This window comes from Solanum verrucosum, unplaced genomic scaffold, assembly GCF_900185275.1.
Source record: "Solanum verrucosum unplaced genomic scaffold, falcon-dt-bn FXZP01000262.1, whole genome shotgun sequence".
Taxonomy (NCBI): Eukaryota; Viridiplantae; Streptophyta; class Magnoliopsida; order Solanales; family Solanaceae; genus Solanum; species Solanum verrucosum.
Genome location: NW_026020366.1, coordinates 1,304,103 through 1,330,644, shown reverse-complemented (window position 1 = coordinate 1,330,644; position 26,542 = coordinate 1,304,103). Strand labels below are relative to the sequence as shown.

At 39.2% G+C, this 26,542-nt stretch overlaps 2 protein-coding genes across 7 annotated transcripts in view; both read left to right on the top strand.

Moving 5' to 3' along the window:
- Positions 1 to 26,135, top strand: part of LOC125837872 (chromatin structure-remodeling complex protein SYD) — a 32,810-nt gene extending 6,675 nt beyond the window's left edge. The window contains exons 7-37 of one of the 6 annotated variants that reach the window (XM_049516941.1): positions 34 to 200; positions 297 to 361; positions 452 to 1,168; positions 1,489 to 1,676; positions 3,457 to 3,554; positions 7,230 to 7,415; positions 7,538 to 7,718; positions 7,797 to 7,991; positions 8,109 to 8,152; positions 8,377 to 8,433; positions 8,571 to 8,667; positions 8,814 to 8,986; positions 9,091 to 9,304; positions 9,438 to 9,560; positions 9,662 to 9,751; positions 11,623 to 11,739; positions 12,129 to 12,209; positions 12,407 to 12,514; positions 12,861 to 13,030; positions 15,633 to 15,711; positions 15,800 to 15,874; positions 17,514 to 17,611; positions 17,704 to 17,811; positions 18,397 to 18,454; positions 18,588 to 18,812; positions 18,927 to 20,232; positions 20,341 to 21,008; positions 21,092 to 22,691; positions 22,813 to 24,621; positions 24,728 to 24,891; positions 25,773 to 26,135. In XM_049516941.1, coding sequence (XP_049372898.1) covers positions 34 to 200; positions 297 to 361; positions 452 to 1,168; positions 1,489 to 1,676; positions 3,457 to 3,554; positions 7,230 to 7,415; positions 7,538 to 7,718; positions 7,797 to 7,991; positions 8,109 to 8,152; positions 8,377 to 8,433; positions 8,571 to 8,667; positions 8,814 to 8,986; positions 9,091 to 9,304; positions 9,438 to 9,560; positions 9,662 to 9,751; positions 11,623 to 11,739; positions 12,129 to 12,209; positions 12,407 to 12,514; positions 12,861 to 13,030; positions 15,633 to 15,711; positions 15,800 to 15,874; positions 17,514 to 17,611; positions 17,704 to 17,811; positions 18,397 to 18,454; positions 18,588 to 18,812; positions 18,927 to 20,232; positions 20,341 to 21,008; positions 21,092 to 22,691; positions 22,813 to 24,621; positions 24,728 to 24,837 — 9,207 coding nt within the window. In that variant the 3' untranslated portion in view covers positions 24,838 to 24,891; positions 25,773 to 26,135. Of the gene's footprint in view, positions 1 to 33; positions 201 to 296; positions 362 to 451; positions 1,169 to 1,488; positions 1,677 to 3,456; positions 3,555 to 7,229; positions 7,416 to 7,537; positions 7,719 to 7,796; positions 7,992 to 8,108; positions 8,153 to 8,376; positions 8,434 to 8,570; positions 8,668 to 8,813; positions 8,987 to 9,090; positions 9,305 to 9,437; positions 9,561 to 9,661; positions 9,752 to 11,622; positions 11,740 to 12,128; positions 12,210 to 12,406; positions 12,515 to 12,860; positions 13,031 to 15,632; positions 15,712 to 15,799; positions 15,875 to 17,513; positions 17,612 to 17,703; positions 17,812 to 18,396; positions 18,455 to 18,587; positions 18,813 to 18,926; positions 21,009 to 21,091; positions 22,692 to 22,812; positions 24,622 to 24,727; positions 24,892 to 25,772 lie in introns of all 6 variants that reach the window. The other 5 variants (XM_049516942.1, XM_049516944.1, XM_049516943.1 and 2 more) reach the window with 5 other exon arrangements.
- The window catches only part of LOC125837883 (ADP,ATP carrier protein, mitochondrial), a 216,499-nt gene continuing 206,022 nt past the window's right edge, over positions 16,066 to 26,542 (top strand). The window contains exon 1 of the mRNA XM_049516957.1: positions 16,066 to 16,069. The gene's annotated coding sequence lies outside the window, so the exon portion shown is untranslated. The remainder of the gene's footprint in view (positions 16,070 to 26,542) is intronic.

Genomic DNA, 26,542 nt, shown 5'->3' with positions numbered 1-26,542 from the left:
TTCATCTTTGCCTTAATTTGTATGTGTTAACAGGGGGGCATGCCCAACAATGTCCCAGAGAAGAGTATACTTAGAAGTGAAACAATCAGAGATGCAGGGATGTTGTCTGTTGCTGCTCAGGCTCCTGTATCTACCATGCCTTTCAAAGAACATCATTTGAAACAGCTTAGGGCACAATGTCTTGTGTTTTTGGCTTTTAGGTATGTAGGATAATGAGTTAGATTCTAGTGTTTGTCATTATGCAAAGAAGTTTTTGCTTCCGGCTGCCACAGTTTTCAATATCTCCTCACTTGTAGGAATGGTTTAATGCCAAAGAAGCTTCATCTTGAAATTGCACTTGGAAACTTCTATCCGAAAGAAGGTATCTGCTGCTTAATAGCTCTATTTTTTTCTTGCTCTGATTCAAATGTTATATAATCTGTGTCATGTGCTAATATATGGTGTTCTATAGATCGCAGAGAATTGGTTGACCATAAAGGAAGGGAGCAACTGGTTACTGACCAAGGCAGTGCATCTGAAGTCACACGGACATTTGGAGGAGCTGGCGAAACTGACAGGCTTTCTTCTGGTCCTACACCTTCTGGAATTCTTACTGATACAAATTCGTCAATGGAGGCTGAGAATGCAAACTTGATGGAAGATAAAAATGGTCAGCTTGATCCTTCTGAGCATGCTGACGAAAGGAGACCTCAAAGAAAAATGAGAATGATTCAGGATGCTGAAATGTCCATCCAGGATGCTACAGAATCACAGGCATCTGCTCTTAGAGGAGTTCCGACTGATCCGAAATCCTTTCCTCCCTATAATCATGAGAATGCTCCTGCAAATACTGAACAACTTGGAATGTTTCCTCAAGCTTCCTCTGTTATGGGCACAAGCAAGCAAATGAAGCCTGATCTGAGTGGTAGGAGTGGAACTGACGCTTCAAAGGTATCACCACCTGCCTCTGCCAATACCCATGGATCGGGTCTGCTAGTGAGAGATAATCATACTGGTTATTCTCAAAATCTTGTTGATAGCAATGCTCAAGGAAATCGACATGCTGATAGTAACTTGCCTAGTTTACCCTTGAGGCAACAGTGGAAATCTGTTCCTGGAGTAATTAATCAAAGTCCTACAATGATGCAAGTGAAGGATTCAAATATAACGCTGAAAAATCTGTCTCAAGGTCTGAATAATATAAGAATTTCACCTCTTATCTATTTCCTTACGAAAGATCACCTTTCCCCCTTTTATTTGGATTTGGTTTTAGCTTTGGGGATCTAAGTAAAACGAACTTCTGTTATAACTTCCATGCACAGATGCAGATTCCACCTTTGTTTTTCTTGCTTTTCTTTTTCTTTGCCATTATGGTATGGTCAAATCTCGTCCATGGGATTGATGTTCCTGTGTGCTGAGTGTACATACATATTTCTCTTTGTATGATTAGTTATTGTTCTAACATCTGCACATTAAGTTCTAACATCTGTGCACCAAGTTCATTTACAGTGCAAGAAACAGATCAAGAGGATGATAATATTTCAGCATCCACAGATAGGTTATCATCTCCAAGGCATACAATGCTGGAGAAATGGATTCTGGATCAACGGAAAAGGAAGCTTATTAGTGAACAGAAATGGTCGAAAAAACAGCAAAAAACAGATGAAAGAATTGCTGCTTCTGCTGAGAAGTTGAAGGTTTGTTATTGAAAATCCTTCTTCCTTATGAGATGCAATGCTCTTATCAGAATTTCATGTAGACTGAATTTTGGGGTGAGCTTTGTTGATACTGATTAGATTGGGTACTGTCTTAAGGCTTACTTCTGGTGGAACTTGATTCCATATTAGCTTCTTCATGAGAGTTTGTACTTGTAGATAAGATCATAAGATTCTATCTATTCATCTAGGGTGTGACTGGCTTAGTGGTCAATGAAGAGGGTTGAGAACCATGAGGTCTCAGGTTCAAATTCCAGCAGAGGTGAAGACACTAGGTGATATCTTCCCATCTATCTAAGCTATGGTGAACAGAGTTACCTGGGACTTGTGCTGGTGAGAAGTAGCAGGTATCCGATGTAATTAGTTGAGATGCGCGCAAGCTGGTTCCGACACCACAATTATTTTTCTTAAAAAGATCCTATTTACTTATATTTTCAAAAGGTGGTCTGCACTTCCAGGTGGGAAAGAATTCAATTGGCTTTGTTTCCGTCATTGGGTGGGGGGGTGGGTGAGTTTACGGTAATTGAATGTACTGTTTGCTCAATGTTCAGGACTCATAGAATCCTCATGTTATGTCAGGATTTCTTCTTTGGCTTGACTAGAACTTTCATTCACCTAAAACCACCAAGATGCATAAGCAGTGTATACACTTCTTTTTTTTGGAGGGCTGGGGTGGGGTGGGGTGGCAGGTAATTAAATGTACTGTTTGCTCAATGTTCAGGACTCATAGAATCCTCATGTTATGTCAGGATTTCTTCTTTGGCTTGACTAGAACTTTCATTCACCTAAACCACCAAGATGCATAAGCAGTGTATACACTTCTTTTTTTGGAGGGGTGGGTGGGGTGGGGTGTCAGCTCTTACCTTGTCAATGGAACTAGTGATTTAGCTGGTGCAGTTTTTAAGTAGAGCAATAAAACTTTCCGAATCTTCTCATGTTATGCCATTTGCTCAGGAGTTTTGATGCTATTAGAACAACATATATTCCTTTTTCTACTGTGCACTTTGAGAACCAAAGTTATTTATATCCTTCATTGCCTAAGCACTGCATTGGATATATACAAAGTTACTCTTCATCAAAAATTCCAGAGATTCTCAATTGTTTCTTAATTCCATTTTGAAATGGTCAAATCAACTGCCAACTGTGTAGGCTGTGCAGATGAAGAAAAACTGTTTAGTTGGTCATTTTTCTACCTTAGCTGCAAAATGTTAAATTAAACTGCATAATGAGCGCAAAATGATGTCATTGATGCCAAGATAATAAGCAATTGAAGCTGGCATCAATGGCTTTAATGTTGCATAGGTCTTTTCTTTATGGATCTTGAATGCGTCTATGACTTACTTTATCCCCTAAAAAAAGGATTTCATTAAACCTTTGCATAAGCTATTTTTGATGCTTTAGACCCGAAGATTTTTGAGAAGTAGACTTGCTTGTATTTTTGGATATTTCTACATCCCATGAGAATTGGGTACTTATACATGGAGTCCTATGACTAATTAAGGAAAGAGAATCAATACAATAAAATACAATGGAATAACATATTCTATTCTCCCATTATTGAGCTTTTCTATCAACAATATCCTCCAATCAACACAAACCATTTGATGATATGTTCTTCCAGCGTGTGATACACATGTGAGAACTATTATAAGCATCTTTAATGTCCGTAGATTGCTACAACCTGATTTATTTGACAATGACTCTTACATCCCGGTTAAAATCGCTCGCATGTGATAAATACTCGTCTTCATTTATGTGGCAGGAATCTGTGAGCTCCTCTGAGGATATCTCTGCAAAAACAAAAAGTGTCATTGAGCTGAAAAAGCTTCAATTGCTGGAGCTGCAGCGTCGTTTACGGAGGTAATCAGTCTTGGCTTACTTACTTTTTATGCATATCTAGATTTAGGGGTGGCTAATCATCCCCAACCCGCTCACTCTGTATACGGGTTGGGTCATTACCCATTTGTTTAAGTTGACCCAACGGGTTGAATTAGAAATGACCCATCAAACAATTGGGTCAAAATGGGTCAAAGTACTGCAACCCGACGGGTCAAAATGTAACCCAACACAAACAAGCAAATCATATTAGTAAAAGGAATCGTTTCTTGAAACCCAGTTCTTTTTTCATGGGAAACAAGTCTAATTGATTAAAGGTAATTAAGCTAGCTAATCTAAGAAGTTTGATCTATTAATCATTTTAATTAAGGATCAAATGAAATTATAAAAAAGTACTACTATTGGGAAGATGCATGGTTGGGCCACAATACTCTTAAAGAGTAGTTCTCAGATATTTTTAGAATACCAACTCTCAACACAATGTAGTAATTGCAAAATTTTATTCAACAATAAGGGTGGACTCTCTTTCTTAGAAGGAATGCAAATGATTGGGAACTAGAACTAGTATGTCTCTTGCTTCAGCTGCTAAGCAACAGAGTGTTGGGCTGCAACAAAGCTGATTCTATTAGATGGAAGGACCATCCCGAAGGTCTCTTTATGGTCAGAAGCTGCTACACAGAGCTGGATTTAAGTAACAACAGGGTTTTTTGGCCTTGGAATTTTTTTTTGGCTCAGCTAGGCATCTTTGAAGGTCTCTTGCTTCTCTTAGATTGTGGCTAGAGAGGCTTGCCTCACTCATTCCAACCTTCGAAAGAGGAAAATTCAGCTTTGTAGTAGGTTCCCCATGTGTGAAGAGCACTCTGAGGATGTTGGCTACTTCTTTTGCGTTGTAGAGTTACTACTCAGTTGTGGGGCATGCTTTTGTCAGTCTTACGCATGTCTACTACCATCAACTTCAATATACCCACACCTCATCCATCTACAGGACCAAAGTTGTTTGGCAACACCCTCCACGTCCTTACTCACTTTTGTCTCTTGCAAGCAATAAACATCAGCCCTCCATTTCAATCAAGATCTCTTAACAAGATTCAACATTACTAGACAATATTTTTACTTTCATTTGAGTGTCAGAGTAAGAGCTCTCTCTCTGTTCCTCACTCCTTCCACTTCCTCATTCAGGCTGGACTGTAAGTTCTTCAATTCATTCTTTGCCAATACCTCTGTGTCTAGGTGTTGACACTGTGCTATGAGCTATCTGCCCCCTTTCTCTCCATCACAGCTTTCCTTTCACCAAGTCTCATCAATAATGCATGTGTTCCCCTGAAACCGTCAAAAGCTACTCTGTATGTCATGGTCAACTCCAAAATATGAGAATTAACCCAGCTGGATGCTTCAATCTCGCTATCAGTTGGTTCCCTGGATTTTGAGTGGCTAATGTCAACATCGTGAGTTTGTTGTACCCACATGTCTACATTTGGAGTCTTTTGTATCCCTGATCCCTCCCCAATTTCTTTTGTTTGGCCACCCTTACTGTCTTCTGTGATAATTGGTTATGAATCCCCTTGTTGGTTGTTGGAATTTTTGCCTTGAGAGAAACAGAAGGTTCGATGTTTTCCTCCATGGGCGATGATTCCCAGCTGCTAAGAACTGAGTTGTCAACTCCTTTAAACCACTTAGCCCTTCTAAAAGCCTTCCCCCCCCTGCCCCACACATGCCATAATTTTCTTTTTCTTGACATGATCAGAAGTGCTAATATATTTTTGGCTCAAATTGGAAGTTGGGTTTTGTTCAATATTGAGAGAGCTATGGCCACCTTTTCATTTAAAGATCTGCTGGCCTCCCCACGTGCCCTCTGCATCAACACGTGTTGTGACAGCTGCGCTGTCTGCTGCTGGTCTGCTTAAAAGAGGCTCCTCCTCTTTATCCAGCAGTTTTATCTCGCGACTGCTGGATAAAATCTTCTCCCGCTTGACCAGCCCTTGACTACTTGCCTATTTGAGATGATTTCTTACTTGTGTCTCCTCTTCTGTGTCTACCCAGCCACCACAATGGTCTCCAATGGCCTTGAAGACTTTCTGGTCCCAAAATTGTAGTGGTAGACCAACAATTCTAACCCAAGTAGAGCTAGGTTTTCTCCTCCCACTAGCTGTACCTCTTGTCAGATTCCACCATTAAAGAGTTACTGGAGAGTTCTTCCAGTCCCAATCTCCTTTGGCTACTTGCTTTCCCGTGGACCTGGGATCAAACTCAAATAGGAAGTAGGCCATCTCATAGATGTTCAATTCATGTGCTTGCTTCCACAATTTATTAGCCCATCCCCTGATTTCTGATAAAGTTGGTGTCTCACCGATTTTAGCCTCAAAAGCTCTTTGAAACTTCACTGCACTCCTCTGGGCTGTCATTAATGCATATTCTATCCCCCTGCTTTATTATCTTCTCTGCCTCTGATTCTTTACACCCTTTATTAGCCCATTTAGTACTCTTAAGCATCTCAGCATAAGGAATGTTCTGTCCACCAACTTGTGTTTCCCAAAGTTAACCACATTCCTGTGGCTATTGATAAATCTCCCCACTTTTTCCGCAATATTTATCCTTCCTAAATTAAACGTCAATTCAGGGATGATAATAACTGCCCTCCTTCGCCTCTCACATTTTGTTATAGTTCCTAGAGTAGAACACTTCTGAGAAGACATCTTTTTTCTTCCACCGCTTCACCATATTCCCATTTGTCCGGGATGTTTCTTGGAAGACCTGAGTAATCCATCCCAGAGTCTCCACATTAAACGTTGTTCTCGTAGAATTTCTGTTTCTTTCTGCTCAGTTTTACCATTCCCTCACCATTCCAACTGTTCTCGTGATGTCGTAGGCCTTGAAGCCTACCACAAAATAAATGCTGTTGTCCATCTTTGCTCTGTCAAAAGAAGAAAGAAAGAAAGAAAGAGGAGAAAAATTCCAGCGATCAGAAGGATTACCGGAAAGGGAGGGGGAGAGAGAGAAAGACCAACAGGGCTGAGACTTTTCCTCGATAATTGTGCCGGGGAGAATATTAATCAAACTATACTTCTTAAAAATCATATCTTCAGAAGAAAAAACACTCTTGACAAATAAACCAGTAGGTGTATACATTGTCATAGTATGTGAACATGTTCTTGTATTATACAGTCTCCGGTGGTTCTCTGGAGCGTTGGTGCTTCTTCTTAAGCTGGTGTTAAAATGCATGTCATAATTGCAGTATATGAACATATTCTTGTATCTACAGATAGACTTTGGTAGTTCTCTGGGAAGCATGTATTTCTTAAAACTGGTGGTCTCGCACTCCTGTTCTTACCTCTGGTAGCCAAGTTTATTTTTTTTGATTTGCACCGGGTGTCCGAGTCTCTTTGAGCCCCGACTAATCCCGGGGGTGCACAGGCCCTCGGCAAGGAGTTTCCCGCAAGTGCACCACGGTTAATTCAGGTTTTACCCAGTCCGATGGCCCTCAGAAATTGTTTGCACCTAGTGGGTTTCGAACTTGAGACCTTGAAAGGGAGCAAACCCCAAGGCTCAAGTCAATTGCCAGCAGGCCAACCCCTGAGGGTTTCTGGTAGCCAAGTTTATTAATATCGCTTGCAACTTTTTAGGTTCTTTCAAGTCACATCACCCTTTATTGTTTCACATTATCTGTCCAATTCTTGTGACCTTGTGTCAATCTTTTGGCAGTGAAATTCTCTATGATTTTTTCAAGCCAGTAGCAACTGACATGGAGCGTTTAAAATCAATCAAGAAGCACAGAATTGGGAGGAAATCAAAGCAATTTGAAAGATATGAACAAAGAATGAAGGAGGAACGTCAAAAGAGATTTCGTGAGAGACAGAAGGAGTTTTTCAGTGAGATTGAAGTTCATAGGTATGCACTTACTTTCATCCTTAGGGTTAATCATATGACTTTGCTCCTTTAACAGTGAAAGATTAATGACTTCTTTTCTGATTTTCTTATTTTTGTTTTCTTTGAATTATTCTGAACTCCAGGGAAAGATTGGAAGATGTATTCAAAATGAAGAGAGAACGCTGGAAAGGTTTCAATAAGGGTGCGAAGGAGTTCCATAAAAGGAAGGAACGGATACATCGTGAGAAGATTGACAGGATCCAACGTGAGAAGATTAATTTACTGAAAATCAATGATGTTGAGGGATACCTTCGAATGGTTCAGGTATGGCATGTCTAATTTCTCTGCCAGGACTGCACTTTGTTCCACTTATCTTGATGATTACTTTCATTCTGCTTCTAGGATGCAAAGTCGGATCGTGTTAACAAACTACTAAAAGAGACGGAAAAGTACCTCCAAAAGCTTGGATCCAAATTAAAGGAGGCCAAATCAATTGCAAGAAAATTCGAGACCGACATGGGTGACAATAGAAACTCAGGTGTGGTTGAGGAGGATGAAATTGACTTTGGTGATGCGGATGAAACAGACCAGGCTAAGGTTCTTTCAGAAATTGTCTTATATGGTTAAATGCACATATTGCTAACTGGGATGCTGCTGTTCTATGCTCATCTGTGTCATTTCCTGATTTTCTTATACGTTTTATTTTGTATGCAGCATTACTTGGAAAGCAATGAAAAATACTATTTGATGGCACATAGGTAATTCCTGCATATAGTCTCTTACATGGTCTTGGAGGACTTGATGCTATAGATCCTTCAATCTTTTATTTGAATCTACATTCTTTTTGAGGCTTAGCATCCTTCCCATTCTTGGGTTCTATTAATAGCTGTTTGATATGGCTGATTCAACTTTGTCATCTGTTCAGTGTCAGTATTCAATCTCTCTGGCTGAGACACTAAATAACTAAATGTATTTTCTGCAGTGTACAGGAGACCATCGCAGAGCAGCCTAGTTCTCTCAAAGGTGGAAAATTACGGGGGTAAGTTTTTCATTTCAGAATTAGTTGTCATTGCCTATCTATCTTTGTGAGTGCATTTTTATTAATTAATTTTCTACTCAGGAGATATTTCCTATTTCCTGCTCCTAGAGTACGTTTAATCTTGACTTTTCTTTCAGGTACCAAATGAATGGATTGCGATGGTTGGTTTCACTCTACAATAACCATTTGAATGGAATTTTAGCTGATGAAATGGGCCTCGGTAAAACTGTTCAGGTACATTAATATGTAATTGCTTTAATGGTTATTTTTTCTTGATCCCTAGTTTAGAAAGTTTCTCTATTTCTCCTTTAGAGTTAACTTTAATTTCAAAGTTATTTACTCGTGAATATTTGGAGGATCTCACGAAGACAACTTTGTAGGTTATATCCCTTATGTGTTACCTGATGGAAACCAAAAATGACAGAGGACCTTTTCTGGTGGTAGTGCCATCCTCTGTCCTATCCGGATGGGAGTCAGAGATAAACTTTTGGGCACCAGATATGCTCAAGATAGTTTATTCTGGACCACCAGAAGAGCGGAGGAAGCTTTTCAAGTACGCCATATCAATTATTTCATACTGTTGTCTAGAAATTCTATTATTGTTTCATTACTTCCATTGCATTCATGCTGTAATTATTGGGTAACTTGTCATTGCAGGGAAAGAATTGTTCATCAAAAGTTCAATGTTCTTTTGACGACATATGAGTATTTAATGAACAAACATGATAGACCAAAACTAAGTAAAGTGCATTGGCACTATATCATAATTGATGAAGGGCATCGCATAAAAAATGCTTCTTGCAAGTTGAATGCTGATCTGAAGCACTACCGCAGTAATCATAGGTTACTGTTGACGGGCACTCCTCTTCAGGTTTATATTGTCTTATGGGATTTTTAATTTCTTTCATATTCTTACATGACATATAAGCATGATGTACTACTTATTGTTTTGTTTCTTCTGGTGCTGATGTGATCTGAATGTATACATTATTCTGTTTATGTAGAACAATCTTGAGGAGCTCTGGGCACTACTTAACTTCCTTTTGCCAAATATCTTCAATTCATCAGAAGACTTCTCACAATGGTTTAACAAGCCATTTGAGAGCGGTGACAGCTCACCTGATGAAGTATGCTTCTTACAATTTCCACTCTGAAGTACGACTTCATTGTTGCTTGAGTTATTTCTAGTACTTTGTTGATCTGATTAATCTGCTTTTCCTGCTGTTAGGCTTTGCTCTCAGAGGAGGAAAATCTTTTGATCATTAACCGTCTGCACCAAGTTTTGCGTCCATTTGTTCTTAGGAGATTGAAACACAAGGTATATCTTTTCATCCGTAGTATGCACTTCCCCTATTCAATTGGTTGTCAAACCTCATGCTATATGTATCAAATTCTATCATTGAACGATGCTTATTGTGCTTTTTTTTTCTTAATCATAAGCTTTTATTGATGCCCCACCAATACAACAACAACAATATACCTAGTGTAGTCCTACAAGTGGGGTCTGAGAAGGGTAGAGTGTACACAGACCTTGGGAGGAAGAGAGGTTGTTTCCAGTAGACCCTTGACTCAATGAAAAACAAATGAAAGCAGTTTGGAAAAGGAAATAATGGAAGTGAAGATGCCGTGACAAAAAAATTGTAGAAAGCATGACAAAATATTCAAGGGAGCAGTAACTACAACAAAATAATACGATTATCGAAGTAGAAGAAACAACATATAGTAACAAATATTGAACTACAACAGCAATACTATGACAACTCGTGAGAAGGGGTAGTGAAACAACTCTCAACTACCTACTAACCTTCAACTCTAATCCTTGTCTTCCACAATCTCCTATCTATATGGTCATGTGTTTGGTAACCTGAAAACGTGACATGTCCAATCGAATCACCTCTCCCCAATACTTCTTAGGCTTACCTCTACCTCTCCTGACACCATCCATTACTAACCTCTCGCACCTCCGCATCCATGCCTCCCCTTTTCACGTGCCTGGACCATCTCAGCTAGGTGACACTAAAGCCTCGCTTCCTCGCATCTTGTCTTCTACCTAGGCCACTCCCACCTGCCACGAAGATCTTCATTTCTAATCCTATATCTCCTAGTATGCCCAAGCATCCATCGTGGGATTCTCATTTCCACAACTTTCATCTCCGATAGTTCTTGGCTGGGCACCATACAACATAGACTAGTAACATGATTTCAAAAGTCAAAAATGAAAATCCAATTCACAGCTAATATTTCTGGTTTCATCCTTGTTAGTTGCTAGTTCAAAGTTATTCAACAAGATAAAATTACACCACAACCAGGATGAAACACGACTAATAGCATTCTCTTGGTGACACTAAAGCTAGAAACTTCAAATTTTCTGCATTTAGACACTATCATTCAGTAGTCTTTCTTTTAAATTTTATTCCTCTTGTAATGAATAATTTTCTTCTTTGAAAAAGGTAAGATAATGTTATATAGAAACAAGCTCAAAAGATGTGCTGTAACAGCTGAACATTATTTACAGAAGCAAAAAATACCAAAGTTTTACCCCCTTTGTAATGGCTAAACTTATAGTGCATATATTCTGTTCTGATTTTACTTGTCTAAAATTCTTACTCCCCACAATATTTTCCTTGGCTCAAGCTATTGATGGCTCTCTCACTAATTCATTCATTAACACAATTTCATCTCCAAGTAACATGCTCTATAGAACCTCATTTTGCATACTATTTAGTTAACTCATCCATAACTTGGTGAATATTACGGGCTCAGGGAAGATCCTGTGTGAACCCACAGTCATGGGGAACCCTGTACATCCTCCCACTATTTTTCACACTTGTGACGACTTCTTATTTATTATCTTGTATAGTTGAAATGAATCATTTTCTTCCCCATATTTCATAACCATAACTGGTGATGAGTCTTATAGAACACATGGTGAAAATTTAGATATATTTGCTCAGAGTTTGTTACTTATGTCGCTAAGAGGATGGATAGTCTGTTGGTTATTCCAGTCTTTCAGATTTTTGATAGTGCCAGGAAACAAACAATAACTTCATACAGTATATGCTGCCATATGCTATCTAACTTGTCTAGATTCGTCGTCTGATCAAAAGTTTCTTCCTAAGATTCTTCTAGCATTCAATTATTGACAGTGTTGAGAGCTTATGCCTCTGTCTTTTCAAATGCGTATCTTAGGTTGAGAATGAATTGCCTTCAAAGATTGAAAGACTGGTTAGATGTGAAGCTTCTTCGTATCAGAAGCTTTTGATGAAGCGAGTGGAAGACAACCTTGGTGCATTCGGAACTTCAAAGGTTTAGCCTCTCTGCTGTTATTTGAGTTCAATGATTCATGCTTGGAAATATCATTTAATTCTTTTTTGAGAAAAATTAAGCATAACATCTATTGCAGCTCATATATGTATATAAAAAAGAATTGTGCTTGTATATGTTTATGTGAGTGTCCAAAAGTATTCGGACCATTTATTCGGTAATTGTGTTTCTTTTATGTTATTAATTTCCTTAGTTATATGAGGTTCAATGTCCACTAGTAGTCCTGCAGTTAGAAATGAACATATATGCTTATTCATAGTCATTGGTGCATATTATGAAACAGATTCTTTTCATTTATCATAAAAGAAAAGAAAAGATGCTTACTCAGGTATTGTGTTCTTAGCTCTTACCCTTCACACTCTTCCTTCTAGGCTCGGTCAGTCCACAATTCTGTTATGGAGCTGCGCAACATTTGCAATCATCCGTATCTTAGCCAGCTTCATGTGGAGGAGGTTTGCTTCTCCCTCTTCTATTCGTATATCTTTATGATTTTAAAATTGATGTGAAGAGAAGGTATAACTGGACAATTTCATGCACGTGTTGCTTCTTAAGAGAACATGTATTTTGTACTCGTCTTTTATCTTCAGAATTGCTGAAGGTGGCAAGTTGTCGCCTTTTGGTTGTCTAATTATTATGTTTTATATGTCAGGTTCATGAGCTAGTTCCTAAGCATTATCTGCCAACCTTTGTGAGACTTTGTGGGAAGCTTGAGATGTTGGACAGATTACTGCCTAAACTTAAGGCAACAGATCACCGGGTACAAAATAGCGTGTTTGCATTTCAAAATTGTTTTTTGAAGAAAATCTTTATTATTTCTAGATCACTCTTTGAGGTTGTGCATATTCATGTACTGTTAAGCCTTCTTAATAGCTGGTTTTATTTGGCCTTATAATCCTTTCTTTCTCCTTGTTCTGTAGCGGTTGATCTTGTTTTTGCCATTTATAAAGTATTTACCTGGCACCTTGACTTCAATTGTCATTTGAGAGGATTCTGATGCTTGCTATTTTGTTGATCAAAATCCTTTTGAGAGATGAGGCGTCAAAGAGAATAAAGACACGAGATATATTCCTTCTTGATCATGTTCTTTTTTGGTCATTTTGCAGGTCTTGCTTTTCTCAACAATGACCAGGCTGCTTGATGTAATGGAAGATTATCTCTGCTGGAAGCAATATAAGTACCTTCGCTTGGATGGACATACGTGTGGGGGTGACAGAGGTGCCCTTATTGATAAATTCAATCAGCCTAATTCTCCCTTCTTTATATTTCTGTTGAGGTAAATGACTAACTTAGAATTGCCTTAGATTCAAAGTTTGTTGGGTTTAAAGGATGTAGTCTTCTCAATAATCATTCATTTTGTCCTTACCATGATCACAATGAAGATTTGCAAAATTGAAAATTTGCCGAAAACTTAATTTTAATTTTCTGTGAGTTTTGATACCAAAAGAAAAAGAAACTTCATTAACCACCAAAATAAACTAATAAAGTTTACTCCACTGCTGTTGATTCCAACATTTGCAGACAATAGGTTAAAGTCCTATTATATCACAATGAAGATTAACTGAGTGTTCAAAATGTATAGTTTCTAGTTCCGAACTCCATTTCTAAATCTAACTGAATATTACTATGTTGTCCCTTTACTTGCGATTTAGTTTGATTACAATGGGGTTTGATAAGTTAATTTGATTTGCATATTGTTTCGGTAGAATCAGAGAAAATGTTATAGCGAATGAGAAGTTAGTGTGATGAGGTTTGCATCACATTATCTTCCAAGTATTAATTATTTTATGGATCTGATAGATGCGAAAGAATGATATCATGGAAAGATGTGAAAAAAGATTGACTTGATGGAAACCATAATACTTGTCTCGGGGTGGTAGATTGGTCCTGATCAACTCTGTATTAGATGCCTAACCTACTTATTTGATGTCATTATTTACTCTTCCCGCTAATGTAGAGGGAAGAGTCGATGCTGTTAAGAGGAATTTTCTGAAGCAAGGAGAGGAGGAAAAAGGCTATCATTTAGTCAAATGGAATACCTTAATTCTGGCTAGGAATGATGGAGGGCTGGGAATCAGAAATCTGAGAAAGCAGAACAGAAGTTTCCTGATGAAGAATGGCTAAGGAGACTACCTAAGGAAGAGTACTCTTTATGGGGCACTGTGATACAAGTTACGTATGAAAAGGAAGGTTTTGGAGGACAAAAGAAGTAAACACTACATATGGAACAAGTTTGTGGAGATCAATCAGGAACCTGTGACATGTATTCTTTGCAAGAACTAGTTTTAATGTGACAGATGGTTAGAGGATCTTGTTCTGGGAAGATAACTGGACAGGGAATGGAAGTCTTAAGCAACTATTCCATGAAATTTATATTTTAAATCAGCAACAGGATTCCACTTTACAGTAAGTGTGGCCAAAATTCTAAGTTGCTCGGACTTGGGTGCGGGTGTTCGATACGTGTGCGGATCCTTCATGATCTAATTTTTAAGATTCGGGGATATGGATCCATGTATGGATACGGGTGCGGGGATTCACCTTAAAATAATTAAAATATCTAAAAAAGAGTTATAAAACCTAAATTATGAGATATTATGTGGAGAACTCGAGGAGAATCCTGGAAAGAGATTAAAGGAAAAGGAGTGACATAGAAATTTCTATATAAAAGGTATTCAATTTTCTTCAATTTCACCTTAACTTTAGTATTGATTATAGGAATCATAAAAATTGTCTAGACTTTCCCCATCGATTTTGGTTAAAGTACCTAAAATCCGTTGACCAAATCGGACACGGATCCCACACCCATGTCATGTCGACATGGGTGCGGCACCAAAAGTGAAGAGTCTGAGCAACTTAGGGCCAAATCAAGGTTAGAACTTGACCTATAGAAAATTGATGCAAGACTGGGAGATGGAAAGATTGGCCAACTTTTATGGCACTCTAGACCAGTGCAAGGGGCTACAGGAAGGAGAAGACACTCTTAAGGTGCATTTTTACTGTAAGCTCTACCTATAAGGACTGAATCAGATGGGTTCTCAGATCAGATTTTTACCTTGGAAGTTTATGGGGAAAGTAAAAATTCCATACACTATTTTCACTTGCTTGGTCTTGGAAGAAGCTGTTTTAACTCAGGAGAATCTACAGAAGAGGGAAAGCATATGTGCTCCAGATGTTATTATTGTGAGCATAATGCAGAGACAATTAACCATTTGTTTCCTGATTGTAAAGTGGTTAGCCAGCTTTGGAATCTATTTACCAGCTTCAGAGGCATAAGGTAGACTATTGCCGGGAAGAACAGGGGAGGCACTAACTAGCTGGAATTTTGAGGGCGGTGGTAGCACTAACATAAACAGATGGAGAATTTTCCCAGCATTATGATGGACCATTTGGAAAGAGAGAAACTCTAGGTGCTTTGAAGGCAATAGCAGCTCTCTGCAAAACTTAAAAATGAATTTGCATTATAAGTTTTTGTTATTGGTTTGGTGCAGCTCAGAGTATATAGATGACCCAGTTTCTATAGTAGACATCCTAGGATCCTTGTAAGATGAAATAGGATTTAGTGTTAGTTATTGTTTTACTCTTTTCGATGTAGATTCAATAACGTAATTTTGGCTTCCAACACTTTGCATTGATGATCTATTTACAGTCTGTTACCTTGTCAAAACAAAAAGTATAGAATACAGTGTCATAGACGATGTTCCAAGCTGGAACATTGCGTATACTGGGATAATGAGAGTAGGGTTTTATCTTTTCTTGGAAATAAAGAACGAGTGGGTTGTTTGTAGGACATGTTTTGACATTCTTGTTCTTTTTTCTCTGCATTCTTCATTCATGTAAACATTTTCTCTTAAGACTGATCCATTCTAAAATGGTGCCAGTATTCGTGCTGGAGGTGTTGGAGTAAATCTTCAAGCTGCTGATACAGTTATAATTTTTGACACAGATTGGAATCCTCAGGCAAAAGCTCAAACTTACTCTTTTGAGGATCTTTTATATTTTGATTATGTGGCTTTCACTTATTGCTCTCTTGGTTTGCTGCATTTAGGTTGATCTTCAAGCACAAGCAAGGGCTCATAGGATAGGTCAAAAGAAGGATGTTCTTGTTCTTCGATTAGAAACAGTAAATGCCTTTTGACTTCTTGTCTGTTCATGCATTTGCAGTTTCATGCTTTTATTTGTGCACACTGCTGGTTGTTCATGCTGTAAAATTAGTATTAAATCTGCTTTGTTATGACTGTGGCCTCCTGTTATGCGGATCAGATGGGTCATTCTGATTTATTTACTGTAATTAGCATTGTTAGCTCACTATTTCTCAAGATGTATCTTTAGCTCGTTATTCCTGTCATTTCTAGATACTAACACATGCATGTCCGGTGTCCCATGAAATCTTCATTCTCCAGTCTAGACTCTAGTGACTGAAACAATGCTCCCTCTTGTGCCTAGCGGGATAAGATTTTGTAGTCAATCTAGTGATTATTATGTTTCAAGGATAGATGTAGAAACTTGGCATAATTTTAGTAAAATACCTTTTGTTTTTTGTTTCTTGCATGTTTGTAGATGAAACCAGTCTTCTTTTAGTTCCGTTAATCCGTTATTGTATTATACTGTAGTACTTCCTTTCATTTCTACTCTGGGTTAAGAGGAAACTGTCCTTTTTTTCTGGGGGGACACCGTACCTGCCTGCATATGGTGGTGTATCTGGAAAGAGAAATATATGTTGAGGACAAGAAAGCTCTGTTTAGAAGTTGAGTCTGATTGCATCATGGATGTTGTCTTTTTTATGTAAATTGGAGTTGGCTAGTGACGGTGAATCCCTTTTGCAGCTTTTAGAAGCTTTTGTATAGACATTCAGGGCATCCCTTTTCTTTTTACCTTTCTTCCTTTTTGGATGTAATGACAGCACTCTCTTAGTGCTGGTTCTTTTACATATAACACTAAGCTGTTCAAACCAAAAAAAAAAACGGGAGGCAACAGTCTTTTTGGCAATGAGGAGAACCCAGTCTTAGCTTTTAGAACCCAATGTGTAGCTTGAAAAGCTTTGCCGGAATTTTGATAAATGTCCATGGGATCCACATTAGCCTGCTGCAGAGAAGGAAAAGACAATAAAATATGGAAAAGCATGTTCTCTAAGTTGCCAAATATACAGTTCGTTTTTCTTTTTTGCCTTCTTTCTGCGATCAGGTAAAACAATTAAGTGTGCAATCACCATTTCAAAAACAATTGAGTGTGTACTGTGTAGTCTTTAGACAATCATTATTTAGTTAAGTGAATATTCTTCTTATGAAAGCAATGAAAAATTCTGGTGAACCTTACTTCATTAATTGCAGCATTCTTTTTGGTTTCCTGATAGAGCAAAGTTGATGGGTTTTTGGTTTCTTCAGAACTATATGTTCTGATGATCTTGAACATTTAATGATCGTCGAGAGTTTCTCAATGATGCTTCATGTCGTATTAATTGTTGGTACAATTTATAATAATAACATAAATAATTGTTGCAACAATTTATGTATCAAATACTGTCACTGAATTCCTGAAAGATCAGAGCTGATGGTTTTTTTGGTTTCTTCAGAACTATATGTTCTGATTATCTTGGACATTGAATGATCATCGAGAGTTTCTTTATAAAGCTTCTCATTGCATTAATTGTTGCCACATTTATGTATCAAATACTGTCGTTAGTTTCTTGATCCAAATATTCATTGCAATTTGCACCTATGGTATGTCTAATTTATGCATTTCTACTACCTTGTTAAAATTAGGTCCAAACTGTTGAGGAACAAGTAAGAGCTGCTGCTGAGCATAAACTTGGAGTTGCTAACCAAAGCATTACTGCTGGATTCTTTGATAATAACACAAGGTTTTTTGAAGGAAGATTTGGAAATTCTGGTCAACCTTTGACTACTTTGGTGAATGTATTGTGCTTATAAACGTATTTTAACTTGGATGTAGTGCGGAAGACCGAAGGGAGTACTTGGAGGCCCTCTTGCGAGAAAGCAAAAAAGAGGAAGATGCACCTGTTCTTGATGATGATTCTTTGAATGATCTTATAGCACGAAGGTAAAATAGAAGCGGCAAAGGTGCTCTTATTCTGCTGTAAATTCATTGATTATCTTAAAATTATTTCCAATGACTTGTGCAATATGACATTTCTTACATCAGAATAACAAAGCACGCCGTGTGATGGTTTTATCTAGTTCACTCCAGGCATATGTTCCTCGGACTCTTCAAGCGCTGACTGATGCATGTTGGATCCTTCCAAAGTACCGCATTTTCGGAGGATCCAACACGGGTCCGGCAACATTTTTGGAGAGTCCGAGCAACATAGCTCGAGGTAGCATGGTACTGAAACTGCATGTCAAAGCCACATCACTTCTTGTACCAATATTTCATTAATCAGAAATAACAGCATTTGAAGCTCAGTGCTGACTAGCATTTGGTCCCCCCCTCCCTCTCGCCTCCCCTCTATTTTTTCTTTTTCTTTTGTTGTTGAGGGCCGGAGGTTACTGACTAGTCATCAATTCATTTTTATTCTATAGCACCGATGCTGTGTTTCTAATGTATTTAACATGAATTTACAAGAACTATTTGGTGAGATTCGCCATCAAGTGCATAACTCTCATATCTCTAACTCCCTACATGCAGTGAGCCAGAGATTGATATATTTGAATCAGTTGACAGGAGAAGGCGTGAAGAAGAGATGGTAATCATGTCAATACTTTATCCCAAGGCTATTTAATTCTCTCATTTTCTGAACGAAATCCTGCTAATCTAGCTGAACAGTTACCACCCAATTAGTTCATCATTATTTTTCTAATTCAAGCATAAAAATGCAGGAAATCTGGAAGAAGTTATGCTTAGAAAGTGGAACACAAAGTTCAGAACTCATTCCTCCTTTGCCCTCTCGACTTCTTACTGATGATGACTTGAAACCATTCTATGAAGCAATGAAAATATCTGATAAGCCAGTTGTGGCTCCTAGCCCTGGGTTAAAAAGGAAGGGTCAGAGTCTTGGGGGTCTTGATATCCAACATTATGGACGTGGAAAAAGAGCAAGAGAGGTTGGTTATACTTTTGGAGACTGCAGAACTTGCAGCCATATCTTTTTTCAGTTCTTATAATAAAATAATTTGTTATTCACTAGTTTGTTCATTTTAATTCTTGTGCTTCCTTAGGTTCGTTCGTATGAAGAGCAATGGACTGAAGAGGAATTTGAGAAAATGTGCCTTGCTGAGTCTCCTCAATCACCTAGTCTAAAGGAAGAAATTCAAGAAAAGAATTCCCCTTCAGCCTCTGGCACTTGTCCTGACCCTGTTGTTGCCAAAAGTGAAATACAAACCCCAGCACCGTATCAGCCTCCTCTCCAGCAGCCTGTGCAAGAACTTTCTCAACAGCCTGTGCAAGAACTTCCCCAACAACATGTTGGACCCATAGTTCAACAAAGCCCTGTGACTGTGACTCCGCCATCTAAACGGGGCCGGGGAAGACCAAGGAGGACAGCAATAGTGACTGAAATTTCACCGTCCCCTGTCGTTATTTCAGCAATTGCAGCTAGTGTAAAGGTGGATAGCAATACCATTGCAGAAAATACTTCTACTAGTCAGGCAACTTCTGGGCCTGTTTCTGTGTCTTTTCCTTGTGCTTCTTCCATAGAAAGTACCAGCGCAACCATCCTACAGAATGTAACTGGTGTTGCTCCCAGCCATCAGTCAATTGTACCTTCTGTTGCTGTTGTTTCTCAGTCTGGTCCTCCTTGCCCTCCTACAAGTGGACAGGGAAGGGGCCGAGGTAGAGGCCGAGGCCGAGGTCGAGGTCGAAAGCCTCAAACTGGAGGAGAAGCTCCAGGGCGTAGAGGAAAACAACAGAATGTTACAGCAGAGGCTTTCCCCACCCCTCCAACTCAAGCAGTAAGTGAGCCTGTCTCTGCAGCGCAAGGTGTGAATGATATGAGTTCTACTCACCATATGCCCCCAACACCTCCTGCAGTGGGTGAGCCTGATCTGGTGCCACAGGTGGTGGCAGGTTTGGGTTCAAAAAACCTTGGTCATGCTCCTGTTTCCATGAGAGATGCTAGTAAGGAACTGAATTCGGTTGTGCCTCTTGCAGCATCTTCCTCTAGCAAAGAATTAACCCCTGTTTCGACTGTTTCTGTTATTCCATCATCTGCTGCCAGTCAGGACCCTAGTTCAATTTCACCTCCAGGTGTCCTTCAATCATCCTCCAGAAACCATTCAGACCATCTTTCCCTCTCTGCTGCCCAGACCGAAGCTACTCTGCAGGTGAATTCAATTTCAGTAGTTCCTCATAGTTCACCTTCAGCTGGCAAGGAAACGAGTTCTGTGTCACCTGTTCCTCTTCATTCATTAACTTCAAAGGACTCCAATTCAGTTGTACCTACTCTTGTTCCTGCATCATCGTCTGCTTGCGTGGAACTAAGTTCAGTTTGCCCTCTTCCTGCTGTTGCACCCTCTTCCAGCATAGGTACAAATACATCTGCACTTACTCCTCTTCTTTTAGCATCTAATGCAGCAGGCAAATTAGATTATGGATCAGATAGGATGACATTGTCCTGCTCTTCTTCTATTTCAGGTCATAATTCTGTATGTGATTCTTCTAACTTGAAGAGCACTTGTCAACAAGAATCTGGTGTAGTAACTGCTCATACTTCTGATCCAGTTCCACCATTGCCTGTGATTTCATCAGTTTCACAGTATAGTACTCCTCCCACTGCACCTAAGCCAGGTAGAGGACGAGGACGCAAGGCTCAAACTGGAAGTGAGGCATCACGGCGCAGGGGGAAGAGACAGGATTTGGTCACTGCAGCTGTTACTGAAGGGTTAAGTGCTCAGGATCCAAGATTAATTGAACCCCCACAAAAGAGAACCAGGTTATCCGTTGGGAGGAAGCCCACTACAAGAAGCAAGCGTGAGAATGAATCTCAACAAGTAGTAGACCAATCGGTTGCATCTCAAAAGACTCCAGATTTTGCTGGTGGGGAAATTTCTAAGAATATGGTTTCTAGTGAAGTTAATCCACATAACAGTGCAATCAACAGAGATGCATCTCAATCCCATGCTATTCCGGTTCCTAGTCAAATGGGTGATAATCTAAATGGTGACGTTGCTACTGCTGAAGATCCTCTCGATGATGCTCAGCAAAAGGAGAATGTGGTCCAATCTGTTACATCTAAAAGTTGCTCTAGTCCTCATGTTGAGCCGCAGATTAACACGGTCAACTCTGATGATTCTCCTTCCCAGGTTGGTATATCTGCTGGTAGGTTGATACTTCTATTATAAACTATTAAACTGCTATGACTAACGAGGTTCTCCTGGAAGTGCAGGAACAAACAGCTATTGTCCAGTTAGATGCTTCTCAAAAGATTCCATATCCTGGCACAGGACAAATCCCTCAAGCTATGGCGTGTTGTGAAGTTGAGCTACATAGCAATTCTATCAAATCCGATGAATCACAAGCCAGTGGCGATGTTCCTAGCTGTGAAGTTGCCACGACAAAGGAAGTTCTTAGTGAGGGTCAACAAACAATGAAGGTTCAGTCAGCTGCATCTCAGACACCTTCAGTTCACTCTGTTGGGAAAATGCCTGAAGATATAGGTTGTGAGGTTTCCACGACAAAGGAAGTTCTCACTGAGGATCAACAAACAATGAAGGTTCAGTCAGCTGCATCTCAGACACCTTCAGTTCACTCTGTTGGGAAGATGCCTGAAGATATAGTGAGTAATGAAGTTCTGCCACAGTGTGATGCTATACAAACAGATGCATCTCAATCCCATGTCACTCTTGCCTCTTCAGGATCAATGGCTCCGGTTACTGATTGCCCGGTTGAAAAGAGTGAAGGTAATTCTAAGGGTGACGATGGTGAAAAGACTGAGACTAATTCTATAGATGGGTCAAACATGGAAGTTCCCATTGGAGCTTTGGAGCTTACATCATCTGACGATCTGAACAAGAGTGGAGATGCAGAAGGGAAAACTAGCAGCAGTTTAAGCGGGGTCCTTCCCACAAGTTCTGAGTTAGTTCCCCGTCCAAGCACAGAGACAGAGGTATATCTGGGTTCCGTAGGCTCCGGGAAAGTAAGTTTTAATTCGGGATCAACTCAAAGCCTGTCTGAGAGTGTGTCTGCAAAAACTGATGTTGAACAGTTACAGACTGAGGATCTTCCTCTGGATAAATCATTTGTTTCTAAAGCTGAGGCAGCCAGCACTGAGCATCTCGCTGGTGGCATACTTGGAAAAGAACAGGAAACCGGAGACACCATGGAGGAGACTGTTGTTTCACCTGCTGTGGAGACTGACAATCTGAATATGAAGGGAATCGCATCATTTACTTCTCCATCTACTGAGGCAGAATCTTTAGTGGATGAACCTCCAGTATGTGGATCTTATGAACCAGCCAAGGACAAACTTGAAAAAACAGCAGAAGGAACACATTCCGATAAAGGTGCAATGGCCGAGGTTTGTGAACAAGATAAGTTATCAGTTAACGTGTCATTGGAGACAACTAAAGGTTTAAGTAGGGGGGAGAAAGAAAAATATAGGATTCCAGAAACTTTTGAGAAGCAAGTTAATGTTGCTGAATCCCTAACAGAAGAATGTGGAAAAGATCTTGCAGCACATGGTCCAGAAATGAAAGATTCTGATGTAAGTGAGGTTGCACCAAGCCCTAGAAATGAGTCCGAATCCAGTTTTACTGTTGGAACATCTCAAAGAACTTTTGAGGAGCAAGTTAATGTTGCTGAATCCCTAACAGAAGAATGTGGAAGTGATCTTGCAGCACACAGTCCCGAAATGAAAGATTCTGATGTAAGTGAGGTTGCGCCAAGCCCTAGAAATGAGTCCCAATCCAGTTTCACTGTTGGAACATCTCAAAGTGAACCTGAACGACAAGCAATTGCTGAAGCAAACTTGCATCCCAGTATTTCCGGTAAGGACTATTCTTTATCTAGTTTAGATAATGAATCTGATAGAGTTTGAAAAACAGAAGCAAATCTATTCTGTCACACCTGAGGTTTGTGAATCTGACATGACACATGTTGATTTTGTAGAGACTTCTCCCAGCACAGAATCTGGTGCCCAGAAGGAATCCCTTTCACCTAAGCTTGCTTCAAATGCTGAACCTGTTGAGGCTCTAACAGAAACGTTTGCCAGCCGTCATGACACAAATTACGTAGCTGAATTACAGGGTAACTTGAGTTTTGATGTAAAGGATGATCTTTCTAATTCTGAAGTTGATGTGTCTCAACTCTGTCCAGCTGATGGGTCATCTGAGAATCACCCAGAATTAGAACAGGTTGTGGTGGAAGATATGAGAACTAACATTTGTGAGGAGTCTGCTTCAGATGAAGTTGATGATATTGTACTGCGGCAAACAGAGAAAGCTGACGGTCAGTGTCACGATGGTTTGTCTGTTGAGACTCATGAGAGCAAAAGAGCTGAGGATAAGGTTGATGTTTTAAATGGTGAATTAAATAAACATCTATCCAGCACAATTGCTGGAACATCTAAAAAGGTGGCAGATCTGGAGTTAGTTGCCGAAGAGAACACAGGGAAGATAAATGATGGCTCAGAAGATGCAGGTCAGGTGGCAGAAAAGTCCGAGGATATGGCAATCCGAGATCTTACTGTTGAAGGACAAGAGAGTAAGGAAACTGATGCCACAGGAGATACTTCAACATCAAAAAATGAGGTGGAATCACAATCTGCTGTTGTAGAAAATATAGGAAGGATGTATAACAAGTCAGTAGTATCAGGGGAGGTAACAGCTGATGAACTTCTGATAGAAGGGTCTGAGCATTTGCATGTCCTAGACCATGCAATTGAAGTACAAGGTAACAAAGCATTTGATGCCACTAGAGATGCTTCAGAATCAAATTCTGAGCTAAATGAAGCTCAACCTGGTGGAACATATCAAATTGGGTCAGAGTTACAGTTGGTTGCGGAACAAGACTCTGAGACAATGAACAAGAAGATTACTTTACCTGATGCTACAGCTGTTGAGCCCCAACCAGCTGTCTCTGAGAATTTGAGTATTCAAGATCCTGCACATCAAGGACCAAAGAACCAAACATCTGATCCAACTGAAGATTTTTCAACTTTAAATAATGAACTTAATGAATCTCAACCGAAAGCTGCAGATGTAACTTGTGAAATAGCAGCGGAGTCTCATTTGGTTTCCAAACAAAACATAGAAATCCATGTGGAGGTTGCTACAGGGGATGTTATAGCCAAGAATGCTGCAGTAGGGAAGTCTGAAAATTTTCCATCAATAGATGTTGCTGTTGAAGAAAAAGGGAAGAAAGAATCTGATGTAACATATGAAATTTCTGATTCTGAACTCAAAGAACCTAAAACCAGTCAAACCACAATTGAAGTGAAGACACATACAATATGTGAGGAGTCGGGAATGACTGACAAGGATGTTACAGCTGAGAATGCTGCAGTAGGTAAGTCTGAAAATTTTCCGTCGATAGATGTGGCTGTTGAAGAAAAAGGGAAGAAAGAATCTGATGTAACAGATGGAATTTCTGATTCTGAACTCAAAGAACCTAAAACCAGTCAATCCACAATTGAAGTGAAAACACACATAGTATGTGAGGAGTTGGGAATGACTGACAAGGAGGTAGCTCCACTTGAAGTTGAAACTCCATTCAGAGATTTGTCTGGTTCTTCTGGCAGAGACTTGGCAGTTGAAGGACAAGAAAAAGAGAAGTCTGCTGCAAGTAAAAATGTTTCTAGCCCCGAGAATGAAGAGCATAAATGTAGTCCAGGTGCAAGAGCTGCTTATAATGGGGCAGAATCACAATTGGTTGCTGAGAGGGACTCTGAGACAGTTCTGACCAAGGAAGTATTTTCAGGTATAGGGTGTTCATATCTGAAGTTTTTAACTGTTTATCACCAAATTCTGGTAGTAGCACCTTCAATGTTTCCAATCCAAATTAATAAATTTTCTTCCTGCTTCAGGCAAAGAAGAGATCTCCAGTATCAAGCTAGCTGGTGATGAAGATGTGCCAACTGCTATAGAGTATGGTGATCAAGAACTATCGTCTGCTACAGGGGCTGGTGATGATTAAACTATGGCCACTGCAATTACTGATGCTTGATCTGGTGTTTCTCCTGTATTTCAGGTAATGTGCTGTTCTTACTTTTTATAATGATGTTTCAGAACTTGGATACTTTGACCATGTGTCCCGGTTTTTTGTTTATTATGTAAATTGTTATTCAATATGGAGTAGATAAATATTCCTTTTATTGCTGTTATTGATTACTAGCTGCTTGGATTACCTATTATGTATGAAAAGGGTTTATTAAGTGTTGAATCATATAGGTATCTTATTACCCATTTACTAGAAGGTTCTTACTTTAATATCCATTCTCATATGTTACAATTCCTTACTGTTACTTTCTTTTCTCTATGGTATATTGTATGGAAATAGTTGATAGGCTGAATTACCTCTTATGCAGAATCATGCCATCTGTTTGCTAATTGTCATTCCTTTCTTGGCTAATTTGCCTTTGCTGTGTAGGATTTTGATATTGCCTCATTGGTTCTACTTTGCTCGTCTTTTCTTAGTACTTGGGCTGTTTATAATCTTTGCATCTTCAGTGGAAATATTCATGGCAAGTGATTTTTCACCAAGTTCAGTAACATCAACAAATAGTGCTTTGAAATGTTTTCTTGACATTGTTGGGATCTTACTCTGAGCTCTTTAGGCTTCCTGCTGCTAATCTTCTCTTTTTAAAGATTGTCTTTCGCTCTCAAAAAAGCTCTACCTCCTTTTTTATGATATAGTAAACTTCAAGCCCCAGACTTTACCTTGGGAGTTTAGCAGTGACCCATTTCCACTTTGCTCCATTTTCCAACTCGGATTGTTCTTAGCACTAAGCTACCACGCCCATGTCCCTTACATTGTTTTTCCATTTTGAACACCAGCTGAGGTCTTTGTTATTTTTCTTTTATTTGAAATTTACTTATTTTTTCGTTTCTTTTTTGTGTGTGTGTGTGCAGGCAGGCAGTACGTGGAATCATGCAATCTTATTTAAAATGCACTTGTGAAGAGGTTGCATTTTGACAATCTTGGGAGGGTAGAGACTTGTATAAATAGCAATAGTTCCTCAAGGATCTTAAGAATTTCATTCGGATCTCGCAGCATAAGTTGTGCATTAATCTTTGTTGTCAACAAGGATCTACTTAGCTTCTTTTGACCGTATCAGGTGATGGATGAGCTGGATTTAGCATGTCCTTAGCATTATGGAAATCTGCATCTTCAAAGCGGATGGTTCAGGCAAAACTCTTAGATTTATATAGTAAGGAAACTGGTTGGGACACCAAATTTGCTGTAAATTGTAATGTTGTTACCTTCTCTCTCTCAAATAGATTATGGTAAAGTTTGATAGTTTGCAAATCTTAAAGCAATAAACTTAAAGCGCTCAGTCTAAAGGTTTGCTGTTGGCAAGATTGACATGCCTTGTAGTAGGCTTTAAGTACACTTGAACTACTCTTGGTCGTCTATTTACCAGGGTATGTTGCTATGTAGTAATTTTCATCTTCTCAAGCTTAAGCTTTGTATATATAACTTGGGAAGTTTTAACTAATGAAAAGTGCTGATGAATCAGTATAACACATGGACATGGTCACCTCAGTCCACAGGCCAACAAAACTGATCAAATAAACAAACTAGGTTTATTTACAAAGTCTATTCAAGTCTAGAGTACAACAAACAATAACACTAATTCTTTGGACTTTTTACACATCTATCTGCTTGGTTAAAAATAGTT